The 11,716-nt window shown below is 51.1% G+C and overlaps 3 protein-coding genes across 8 annotated transcripts in view; 2 read left to right on the top strand and 1 right to left on the bottom strand.

The window, feature by feature from the left end:
* Positions 1-238: 238 nt before the first annotated feature.
* On the bottom strand, positions 239-3,047 carry SNRNP25 (small nuclear ribonucleoprotein U11/U12 subunit 25). Of its 2 annotated transcripts, XM_077905884.1 has the most exons (5): positions 2,830-3,031; positions 2,064-2,154; positions 1,719-1,824; positions 1,110-1,184; positions 239-635 (listed from the first exon to the last, which is right to left on the bottom strand). In XM_077905884.1, exons 1-5 carry the CDS (start codon positions 2,869-2,871, stop codon positions 578-580), a joined length of 372 nt encoding a protein of 123 aa, XP_077762010.1. In that variant the 5' UTR covers positions 2,872-3,031; the 3' UTR covers positions 239-577. The 2 variants fall into 2 exon arrangements, with proteins under 2 accessions (XP_077762010.1, XP_077762011.1); XM_077905885.1 differs by lacking the exons at positions 239-635; positions 1,110-1,184 and having other exon boundaries at positions 1,732-1,863; positions 1,970-2,154; positions 2,830-3,047.
* A 142-nt stretch (positions 3,048-3,189) lies between these two features.
* POLR3K (RNA polymerase III subunit K) lies at positions 3,190-6,190 on the top strand. Its single transcript, XM_077905886.1, has 3 exons — positions 3,190-3,347; positions 4,094-4,181; positions 5,635-6,190. The coding sequence occupies exons 1-3, from the start codon at positions 3,237-3,239 to the stop codon at positions 5,760-5,762; spliced, it is 327 nt and encodes a 108-aa protein (XP_077762012.1). The 5' UTR covers positions 3,190-3,236; the 3' UTR covers positions 5,763-6,190.
* A 5,101-nt stretch (positions 6,191-11,291) lies between these two features.
* The window catches only part of LOC144318698 (interleukin-9 receptor-like), a 50,682-nt gene continuing 50,257 nt past the window's right edge, over positions 11,292-11,716 (top strand). For 2 of the 5 annotated variants that reach the window (XM_077905868.1, XM_077905866.1), the window contains exon 1: positions 11,295-11,466. In XM_077905868.1, the coding sequence (XP_077761994.1) occupies positions 11,439-11,466 (28 nt within the window). In that variant the 5' untranslated portion in view covers positions 11,295-11,438. Of the gene's footprint in view, positions 11,467-11,716 lie in introns of all 5 variants that reach the window. The other 3 variants (XR_013384756.1, XR_013384755.1, XM_077905867.1) reach the window with 3 other exon arrangements.

The raw sequence follows: 11,716 nt of genomic DNA, 5'->3' as shown, positions 1-11,716 counted from the left end.
TGCTGTCTCATTCCGCCCCCCACCCCCACCCCTGCCGCCTGGCACACGGAGAGGCACTCTGACCCCAGCCCTCCCTCTCCAGCCAGCAGCTCCAAGTTCAGCCCCAGGCCACCTCCCTTTTCAGGAGCCAAAGGGTGAAGTGTGTCACTACAGGTGAACCCTGTGAGCCACGGCTGGAGACCTCAGCCACATGCTGGTGGGTGCACGGCCCCCGTTTCTGCAGAAGCACACACAGAAAGCTGGCCATCTGCTTTTATTTCCCCTTGCTGTAGAAATCACAGTAAAAAGGTTTTATCGCGAGGGGATGATTTGGCCACAGGGCTCAAGTGGAAGCATTCTGGACCTTAGGACTCACCTGCACCATCCTCTGCCCTTGCCTCCCCTCTGTGCCTGGGCAGCAGCGGTCCCTCCTGCTCCAGGAACTGTGGCTTTTTGACTTTTCAAACTAAGAAGCAAACGATTTATTTTGTATACAGGGCCAGGTCCATCTGCCATGTGATTAGGATGTTTGGACCTAGGGCTTAGCTCTGTTCCAGCTGGGTGCAGGCCACCAGCACCTAATTGTCTTTCTGGAGGTTCATTTCTGCCTCAGCTTTTTGATGAAGGACACCTCATCCCGGTTCCGGATACCGTAACTAGAAAAGAAGAAGAGCTCTAGTGTGTGATTTGCAGAAGGTATGTGTGGAGCCTCACCTGAGACTTGGGAGGGTATTAAAAAAAAAAAAAAAAAAAAGGTAGGAACAGCTTGTGTCTGGGAAGGTGAGGAGTGGCAGTGGCCATCGTCTCACGGACCTAGGTCGTGCCAGCAGGCAGCCTCTCACCTTCCCACACACTGCCCTCCTCTGGCTCTAGGAAGCCCCGCTCTACCACTGGTGAGCAGTACTCACACTGCCCCCATGCCTCCCATTCCAGTAGGGAGAGCCCTCAGGAACCTCCCTGCAGGAGGGTGTTGGTTGAGCCAGGGACTCTCTTGGTCTTGCAAATTCTCCAGTGATTGATTTAAGACTCCTCCTCCCTTGGAAGAGGCCCCAGTCTTCTGGCAGAGCCTGGGTACTAAAGGGCAACAGACCAGGTGCCTCTCTGCAGCTCAAAATGTGGTGTGAACTTACTCTCGAAGCTTCTTCCTGTCCTCTGTGAGCTTCTCTCCTGCAGAGGTCAGGTAGTAGGTCCTCCACACATAAGACCTGCAAAATCCAGATGAGGATCCGGGTAAACCACAAGCAGGGTGATTGGGCAGCTGGGACGCAGCAGCTGTGTGCGAGATGGGCTCGGGATGCTCAGCTCTGGGGGGCCCAGGGCAGGCAGCCTCTTCTTGGCTTGTCCTGTACCCTGTACACACCAGGCCCGAGGTAGCTCGAAAGAGGCACCGCTCTGAAAGAGCCGTGTGGGGTGGCTGGGGGCCAAACACACCTTCCTAATGAAATAGGCTACAGCACGGAGACAGAGACGACCCATGCTGCAGGAGTGAGGAGACCACCCGGGGGAAGATGGGGTAGGGCCGCTGGCAGCTGCACCGTCTGTAACCAAGGAGACCACTTACGCTGGAAATGCTCCAAGGTGCCCCCATTTAAGAAGCCCAGTTGCCTGGGTGAGGTGATGTAGATGAAAGAGAACTGAGGCAGGACTCCCAGGCACCGTGGCACCCACCGCGCCGGGACGCTCAGGACAGGGAACTCCTCGGTGCTCTGTGGCACACATGCAACAGCGGCTCCACTTACCAGCTGATGTGCTGAATGCCCCCTTCACGCTCCTGCCTGAGCTGCACGTATCTCTGAATGGCCTTCTTCAGGTCCAGGACTGTGGCGTTCTGCACCACAACCACAGCTGCGGGAGAAGAGCCATGTTAGGATCCACAGCCACAGCCTAGGACGGCAGGAAAGGAACCAGAAGCTCTGTCCAGACTGTTTTGGACGGAGGCTCAAATTCAGGTGGGGTAGGCTTGTGGTTGCCCCGATGCCCTTCGACGTACATGGCTCTTGAGTTTCCCCTGAGCAGCCATGGCAGCGTCTTGTCTGCGTGACAGCTTGGACTGCAGGGTCCGCAGGGAGAGGGCGAGCACTTACGCATTATCTCTCCATCCATCTTGCACACGCGGACTGTCATCGCTTGGCCATATTCTAGTGCTATCTGGGAATTGACTTCTTCCAAAGTAACCTGCAGAAAGACCAAGGGTGGAGGTGGGAGCCTTGGCTGCCTTTGCTATCCCAAACCACAAGACAAGACAAGCGGATAGCATCCGAAAAGCAGTGCCGTATCTTACGAAAGACGAGAGACAAGATTTCTTACTTCTATGCTAGGGTTTCCCGGTTGCACCTACATTTTAAAAGTGTTTAATGTGCAAAGTGCATTAAAGCTCAGGAAAAGAGGAGCGCTGAAACAGGAGAGGGTGAACGCCAGATCTGGGCTCTGGGGCTGGGAAGGAGGAGGCGCGGTCAGTCCGGGATCCAGGGAGACACCGGGCGGAGGGGCGGGGTGGGGAGGCCGGTGTGCGAGGGTGACCGGGGCGCCCAACCCAGGAGTGAACGTCCTCGGGCGGGGCGCGAATCTCGATGCGGAGTCCCGGGGTGGAGCCGTTCTCCCCACTTGAGCCTCAACTACGGAAACGACCTTAGAACCTGCACCTGCAGCGCAGCCGCGCCCGGGGCGCCCGGGGCGCCGTCGGGGTCCGCCTTGGGACCGGACGACCGTCCGCCTGTCCCTGTCCCCTGCTGCCCCCGCTCGTGCTCGGGTCAGTGAGGTCCTTAAAGGACACGGGAGAATCGAGGCCCGCCGCATCGTCACCTCTGGCGCCCACAGGGGGAGGTCAGGCACCGAGGTCCCGCCGCGCACCTGGATCGGGAGGTCGCAGAGCAGCGGGTCCTGCACCACCATGGCGAGCCCCTCCTGGAACACGTCCACCGCCTCGGAGTGCGGCAGCGCCTCCTCTTCATCCTCCTCGGCCTCGGGCGCCTCGGGCCGCGCCGCCGCCGCCTCCGCCTCGGCCTCGGCCTCCGCCGGCTCCAGGGCGCCCGCCCAGCCCCGCGCTCCGCCCGGGCCGCCGCCGCTTCCGGCCGCGAGGGGCGGGGCTGCCACGGGGACCGATGGGAGGCTCGAGGCGGCCTGCCGCAGGGGCTGCTGGGAGCGCCAACCCGGCCCGGCCATTGGGGCGGCGGCGGCCCGGGCCAATGGGAGCTCGCGACGGGCCCGACGCCGGCGCCCCGCGGCCGCAGGGGCTGCCGGGAGCGCGCGGGGCAGCCATGCTGCTCTTCTGTCCGGGCTGCGGGAACGGGCTGATCGTGGAGGAGGGACAGCGCTGCCACCGCTTCGCCTGCAACACCTGCCCCTACGTGCACAACATCACGCGCAAGGTGATCACCCGCCGCCCCCCGCCCAGCAGCCGACGCCCGCCCCGCCGGGGTGCTCCAGCGGCCCCGCCCCCGCCCCCCGCCGTATCGGGAGCGGCCTGGCCTCACCCGGCTCCCGTGGCGGCGTCCCAGGCGGCGGCCCGGGCGGCCTCGTCGGAGCCGTGGCCGGATCAGGCCCGCCCTGTGCGCTGGCGCGGCTGACTGCGGGTCCGGGCCGACGCCGCCAGCCCCCGGGGAGCAGCCCGCGCCGCGCACCGACACGGCCGCCGGGCCTTTGCACGTGCTCCCGCTGCCCTCCCCGCCCCGCCCGCAGCCTCGCCGTGTTTGGGTCGTGCCGAGCAGCGTGGCTCTGGCGGACTCGGGTCACCTGCGGACACGCCTCTACGGGACTTGCGTGCCTGGGGTCGGTGCTGCGGCCCCAACCCGGGCCCTGGACGGAGCCGCGGCGCACCGCCCGCCCCGAGCTGCCCGCGGGAGTTGGGGCCGCCGCCGCGACGCCCGGGACGGAGCCGGGGGCCTGCGCGGAGGGCCCGGGCCGAGCGTGGACGGGGTGGGGTGGGGGGTCCCGGCTGCATCCGCCTCTTGGGCCGGCCCGACGCTGGAGCCCCTGGACCCGGGCCGAGCCCTGCGCCGCGGGTGTAGAGACGCGGCTGCCCAGGATCGTGCAGCCCGCGGGGAGGAGGGCAGTCGGCGGCCGGGTCAGCACCGCGCCCCTCCCCGCGGCCTGAACACCTGCCGCCTTTCGCCAGGTCACCAACCGGAAGTACCCGAAGCTGAAAGAAGTGGACGATGTGCTCGGCGGCGCGGCGGCCTGGGAGAACGTGGACTCCACCGCAGGTGAGAGCTGAGGCCGCGCTGCCTTTGAGGAAGGAAGCTCCTAAAAATAGCGTGTGTATTTTCTCCTTTAGTGATTTATTTCTTACACAGGCAATATTGGCATAAACCCCAGAGACGTACAGGTGTGGGTTAGTCTCAAAGCCACAGCCTCTTAACATCGCATGACCTTGGTGGCCTCTCTCCGTTGTGAGAGCGTGAAGGGAGCCCCGCAGCACTTGGCCTCTAGCGTGGTTCTCAAGTGGCGGCTGTGCGGGGAGCAACCGATGGCAGTAATGAAAGTCGGAGCCTAAGGAAGAGTATATGGTCCATTTGTTCAGTTGTGGATCTTTTTTAAAATTAATTATCTCTAAAAAATATTTTATTTATGTATTCATGAGAGACGCAGAGACAGAGACACAGGCAGAGGGAGAAGCAGGCCCCATACAGGAGCCCGATGTGGGACTCGATCCTGGGACCCCCCGGGGTCACACCCTGAGCAGAAGGCAGATGCTCAACCACTGAGCCACCCAGGGATCCCTGGTGTAGATTTTTATTTTTAACTAATTAATTTATTCATTCATTCATTCATTTATTGTTTGTTTGTTTGTTTGTTTGTTTATTTATTTATTTTTCTTCCTGGTGTAGATTTTTAAAAGCTGATGGCAGAGAGCATTCACATGTTTATTTCAAGTCTTGTTTCCTGTCTGATAGAGGTAGATGTGACCAGGGAAGGAAAGAAGAGAGCCCTAAACACATCTGTGTTGAGCGGAGGAAGACCCAACTCCTGTTTAGTATTGTCTTTTCTCCCCCATAGAAGAATATCCAAATCTGATATGGTAAAATTAGCATTGGCAGAATTTGCCAGGAAAGAAAAGAAGATGATTTTGGTACCTAATGTTCAAAGTGCTGTTTGTGAGTGTTTGAAGGCATTATCAAGCATAGGGTCAGTTTCCCGAACTGAAGTCACTTTGCCTTGAGGTATTTGGCAAAGGTGTGGGTTGTATGGTGAGGTCTTCATAAGAACGGCCTGAGGAACTGCTGCCGAGATGGATCCCTAAATTTAATGGGAAGTGGATTTGTCATCCCCTGGGGGCTCCTCCAGGAAGTTGAGAGGGCTTAGGTGATGGAGATGCACTTGGAAGAATCTGCCCAGAGTGGACCCCATCATGCACATGGTAGCCATAAGCCACATTTCATGTCACATTTCCAGCTAGTCTTCAACCAGATTTGAGAAGAAAAATGGGACTCAGGGAGGGGAGCAGGAGTGTTTTCCAGGGTCACAAGTCCCCTCAGTGTGAGAGTGTAGTGGGAATGATGCCACTAATTACAGCCTTTCAGTCATGGCGCAAGGTGCCCTAGGCAGGGGATGCCAGATGATTGGGGTCGGGGAGGGATTTGGTGTGTTAATACCTACTTCTAGCAGGTGTGTTTGGTCATGAGCATAACGTGGGTCACTTGTTTTTCTCGTTGCCAGAGTCATGTCCTAAATGCGAACATCCTCGTGCCTATTTCATGCAGCTTCAGACTCGCTCTGCAGACGAGCCGATGACCACCTTCTACAAGTGCTGCAATGCTCAGTGTGGACACCGCTGGAGGGACTAGGGCCAGGATCCAGCTGTGTCATTGTCTGCCTACCTTGTTCCCTAGGGTGGATTCACAGCCAGGAGTGTGAACTGTTTGTCCTGAACTGTCTCTGCTGATGTGGCCAAAAGCTAACCCTTTCACAGGAGCTGGTCAGGGTACCAGCCCATCTGGCAGTCAGCGGATGAGCTCATTTATATCCAGGGGGATTGTGTGTGCAGGGAAGGGTATACATAAGTAAGTGTGTTCTTTTTAATATCCTGTTTGTGGATCTTGTAGGTATATTGGCTAATTGACATCTTTTCACCATTATCCTTCTTAAATATGCACTCTGATTGCACAACTAATAAAGTGTTATAATGTAGGACATTAGATGTATCTAAGTATTTAACTTAATTGTAAACTTATCACTATCTATTCTGAATATTTAATTAAAATGGAAAGTCTAATACTGCTTTTCTAGTGTTTATTTTTTTTTAATTTTTTGCCAAGAAGTATATTTTATTTTCGTTAATCATACAAATAATTTGCTATAATATCCCAGGGTAAACTGCAGAGTTTGGCAGTCTGACTGGGGCGGGGTGGGGGCTGGGGGGCGGCCCTCAGAGACCTGCAGGCTGGCAGCCTTCAGCGTGGAGTGCCTGGGTTCACAGCACAGCTTGTCACTCGTGGCCATCTCGCAGGTGGCTCTTCCTCTACATCACGACCCGGGTGTCTCGAAGATGTTGTGGGTGGGGAACCCTCTAGATGCTTAGGAAATTTTATTCCGTTTCTACTGCTCGACGGTCTCTGGTTGGCAGGGTGTTCTCCAGCGTCTCCATTTTCTTTAGCTTGGCCTTATCGAAGCTGGCGATTTCCCCCGTGTCCAGTTTGCTATTTCTTAAAGCGATCTGTGGAGTTCCACCCCGAGTCCAGTGCTGGGTCCTCCCACTCGTGTTGCTGCAGCAAGAGACCGCTTTCTCATTGTTTTGAGTGCTTTGAGAAGCAGACATCAAACAACTGCCATGCTTAGGGCTCTCCTGGTAACAGAATACTGATAACATGCTTTTCAATTTATCATTCTGTTCTTGTTTCCTAGGATTGCAATAAATTTATTAGGTAGACTATATTTATGCTTCCTTCATTTAAAAAAAAAAAAAAACTTATTTATTTATTCATAAGAGAGAGAGAGAGGCACACAGGCAGAGGGAGAAACTGGCTCCATGCCGGGAGCCTGATGTGGGTCTCGATCCCTGGTGTCCAGGATCAGGCCCTGGGCTGAAGGCGGTGCTAAACCGCTGAAACACCTGGGCTGCCCTTCATCTTTTTATTAGTAAAAGGAAAAGGACATCCTGGACTGGAGCGGGGTAGGATGTTAGTTTGTGGATAGTTTCGTTTTTTGCTCAGGACCTCAGACCTAATTATTTTCCTAAATCTCTTAATAATGAAGTCTCACTTGTGAAATCATGGGATGCAAATTTATACCTCTGATAGAAATTTTTACATTTTTGAGACGGTATCTTTTCCAGACATGAATAATCTTTAAGTTTGGCACGATGGTGATGGTTTGTTTGTTTTTAAGTAGGCTCCACATTGGAGCCCAATGCAGGGCTTGAACTCATGACCCTGAGATTAAGAAGTGAGCTGAGATCAAGTCAGGTGCTGAACTGACAGCTACCCAGGTGCCCCAACATGATGGCTTTCTTTTGCCGTAACATGTAGATCAGGTTCTGAGCTCATCATCTCTTGGTTTGGTTATTTTCCAAAACAGTTTGTTATGGTGATGATGAAATTTTACAATGTGGGTGTTTCCTTTAGTATGTTCTGTTTATGCCATCAATTGGTTGATGTGTGCATGTGTGCACTGTCAGTTTTATTTCCTCAGATTTTTTTTTTTTTTAAGATTTTATTTATTTATTCATGAGATACACAGAGAGAGGGAGAGAGAGGCAGAGACACAGGCAGAGGGAGAAGCAGGCTCCATGCACCGGGAGCCCGACGTGGGACTCAATCCCAGGACTCCAGGATGATGCCCTGAGCCAATGGCAGGCGCTAAACCGCTGAGCCACCCAGGGATCCCCTCCTCAGATTTTCTGTGTTTGCTGTTGGTCAGTGGTGAAGATCATGCACTCTGAAGTTAGCCTACATGTCTGCTTCTCAGCTGGGAGACCTCGGTCAAATTGCCAAACCTCTGCCTTCATTTCCTCACATATAAAGTGGTGATAACAATTTCAGGGGTCAAACTTTCTGAAAAGGGCCAAATGGTAAATATTTTATTTATTTATTTTTTAAATTATTTATTTATTCATGAGAGAGAGAGAGAGAGGCAGAGACACAGGCAGAGGGAGAAGCAGGCTCCATGCAGGGAACCCGATGTGGGACTCGATCCCGGGACTCTGGGATCTCTGAAGGCAGATACTCAACCACTGAGCAACCCAGGCATCCCAGATGGTAAATATTTTAGACTTTCGTGAGTCAAGACTCAAAATCTAGAACAAACTTTCACAACTTTTTGATAGATAAAATTCAGAATGTAATCATAGTAATTGAGTACAGCATTTTGTAATGCGGGGTCTGTTGAAAATAATGGATATCGGGGTGCCTGGGTGGCTCAGTTGGGTGTCTGCCTTCAGCTCAGTGTGTGATCCCAGAGTCCTGAGATCAAGCCCCATGGGGAGCCCTGCTCCCCATCCCCCCACCTTGCTATCTCTCTCAAATAAACAAATCTTTAAAAAAAAAAAAAAAAAAAAGAATGGATATCATTTTGCTTAACTGGGGTTCAAAGTGAGCATTTCTTATCAAACTAGATTGCAAATATGCATCTGTTAACGCTGGTTAAGTGCAAGAGAGCAAATGAAGTTAACTGTTGCCATTACCAATAGATTGAATGGAGCCAACACTGATGACAGATGCAAATAATTTCCACAAAGAATTTCCTGTAACCTGTATCAGCAGATTCCAATCCATGGTCTACTGAAATAGTGTTTTCTCAGCTTTGAAAATATTCTTGCCTGCGGTTGTTGCTTGTTCTACGCACACCATGCATACAGGCTAATTCTTCAGTCACTTCCCAGCTCAGTGCTGAGGCATTGACTTTTCAGAGAAACAGTTGAACAGTCTCAGTAACATTGGTGGATTCATCCAGATTCAAGGAAAATCAGTTCAAATCATTCGCCTCATTTTTAACAATTGATGTTGCTCCCAGTGTCCTTAGCTTTTAGAACCGTTCTCTAAAAGGCACAGTCATATTTATTTTCTCTGGACACACTTCTTCAGCTGCTCTAATTAAGCACAAGTCACCATCATAAGTGGCTTTCCTGGCTTGTTTAACGAATCAGCCACCTGGAAATTTAATTTGATTGCTTCATTTTCATATTTAAGTTTTTTGAAGAAATTCTGTGGTGTGTTGAGAATAGTGCCAGTGGCTTTGTGCGTGTTTGGATAACGGTCTGCTGCAGTGTCATTCCATAGTAACCAGTCCTTTGCCATCCAATTTGATGATGCAGTAATCTATGCTGTGCTGTAAAAAATGTTACATTCAGGGTCCACTTTTCTTGTTTTGTCACGATGGGTATGCACTGGTAATAGGTTAAGGGGAAAAAAAAACCCACATATGTATATATTTATATGTCTGCTTCATATTTAGAACTGACTAGTCATAGTGATTTTCCAGGACTCTCCCTGGCTCCCTCCCATCACCCAGGAAGGGCACTGGGTTAACTTCCACAGATGTCCTCTTAGGGGTTTTTCTTGTTTTCTGCACTATTATGATGTATCCTTTTTATTTAAGATGCTGTGTTTTTCTCATATATTTTCCTTTTAGTTCTTTTTTATAGTGTGTATCTCTCCTCCCATATTTCCCATTTCTTCCTTGGGAACATATTTTCCTTTACATCTTTGAGCATAGTTAGAGTAGCTACTTAAAAACCTGTGCTGTTTCCAACCTCTTAGTCCTGGGAGTCTTGTCTATCGATTACCTTTCCTCTTAAGTGTGGGTCACCTAGTTCTGTTTATTCACATGTCTAATACTCTTAGATTTATTTTGGCAATTGTGAATGATACAGATTGTAGATACTAGATCCTGTTAGGTTTCTCTGGAGAGTGTTGACTTTTTATTTGTATTTAAAGCAGGCTGTAAACTCTGTCTCTGATATAGGCAGCAGCCCAAACTTCTGTTCAGGTGGTTTAACCTTAGCTGGGTTGCTTGGAGTTGGCCTATACACATGTAGTTCAGAAGTCATCCAGAGACTTTGGTAAAGTTTGTTTGTGTTTATTTGTTTGTTTATTTTAGGAAGTAGAGTTTAGATGTAGAATTTGGTGCGCTCCACCCCTTTGGGATTTCCTCCCTTTCCAGCCTTTGTGGTCATGGTGTGGGTTGTGTGGTCTGGGGGACTTAAGGTAGTAAATTCTAGTTTCAGCCTCGGGTGCTCTTCACTGGACATGGAGCCTGCTTAAGGTTATTGCTCTCCTTCTGCCCCCTCCCCCTCTCAAAAAATAGATGTGTGATTTATGTTTCTGGCCATTCCTAAGTTGTTTCATGGTCTTGAACTTTTGATTTCATCTCTCTGTGGGTCCTGGTTGTTCTCAGACTCCAGAGCTGTAGCTCTGGGGTATCCAAACCTTACCCCAGATGTTTTGATGCACAGAACACACACATGCACCCTGAAATGTGACCTTATTTGGTACCCTAAAGAACACACAGCCAATAAGTAAATGAAAAGATGCATATCTTCACTAATAACCAGTGAAGTGTAAATGAAAGCAACACTGAAATATCTTTGCCTATCAGATAGGCAAAGATTAAAAAGACTGATAAGATACACTGTTGGTGACTTCTGGTGTAGACGGTGGCATGTTCTTGGAGTGCCACTTGGTAGTACCTGTATTTTAAAATGCTGAACTTTGGGTCCCACAGTTCCATCCCTAAAATTCTTTGTGCAGAGATACTCATTCTGCTGATTAAAGATCCATGACCAGAACTGTTCACTAAGTTGCATATATGCACCGGAAATTAACATAATGTTATATGTCATATCTCAAAAAATAAAAATAGCATATAGAGGCAGCAATCCAAATGTTCATCCGTAGGTTTATTGAACCGTGGCACGTACTACCATTAAAGGCAAAAAACAGGTTTTAATGTGCTGACCTAAAGGATGTTGAAAATAGCCAGAGGAACAAGGAGTCTGCAAAGCTCAGCACAGTGTGAGTCCATCAAAAATGTGCATTTGTTTGCACATCTTTGGAAGGATTTGGCCCAATTTCTCACAGAAGCTCGCTCTGGGGTGAGATAAAGAGGACTCATTTTTATATTTTTCCTGTATCATTTGTTTTCTTTAAGAGTGCATCACTTTTGTGCTTAGCACCCTCTCCAGGGGAGTTTGTCGGAATGAATTTAACAGACAATCTGCCAATCAATGGACAGGTCATCAGTGTCCATGTTTGGCAACCTTGGGTGTTATGGGGAATGAAGGGTCATCCCACCTCCTAATTCCCAGGTTTATGATTACTGGTGGCAGTCGTCTGTCAGCCCCACTTGGGACAGCTGCTCTGTTCTGCATCGTGGTTTCAAATGTGGGCGGCCTGTGTAAGCCCGCCGTGGGAGGCTCACGTCACTGCTCACTGCACTTATATCCTGAATCAGGCTGAGAGGCTTCACTGCAAACACAGGAACGGTCACCTCCAGGTCTGGAGGGTTGGGTTCCCTTCAGACTTGCCATGGGACCCAGCAGACGCATCTGGGAAGGTGAGTCTGGCAGTCAAGTCAGCATGAGCTGATGGCAGAGAGGGGCAGGCAGCCCGGGCCCTGGGAGGAGCCTGTGGATGAACCTTGGAAGCAGTGGGGAGCATCACCCTAGTCTTACCTCCTCCAGTGTCCTGATCTTGGGTGCCTCCCAGAGACAGCATTTTGGCAATATTTGCTAAAGAATGACAGGCTGTCACTTCCAGTCCTGAGTATTGCTGGGCAGAGGGAAGAGTACTGAGTTTGTTAGGCA

This window comes from Canis aureus, chromosome 8 (assembly GCF_053574225.1).
Source record: "Canis aureus isolate CA01 chromosome 8, VMU_Caureus_v.1.0, whole genome shotgun sequence".
Classification (NCBI taxonomy): domain Eukaryota; kingdom Metazoa; phylum Chordata; class Mammalia; order Carnivora; family Canidae; genus Canis; species Canis aureus.
The sequence above is the reverse complement of the archived record's forward strand: the minus strand, read 5'-3'. Positions and strand labels throughout refer to the sequence as shown.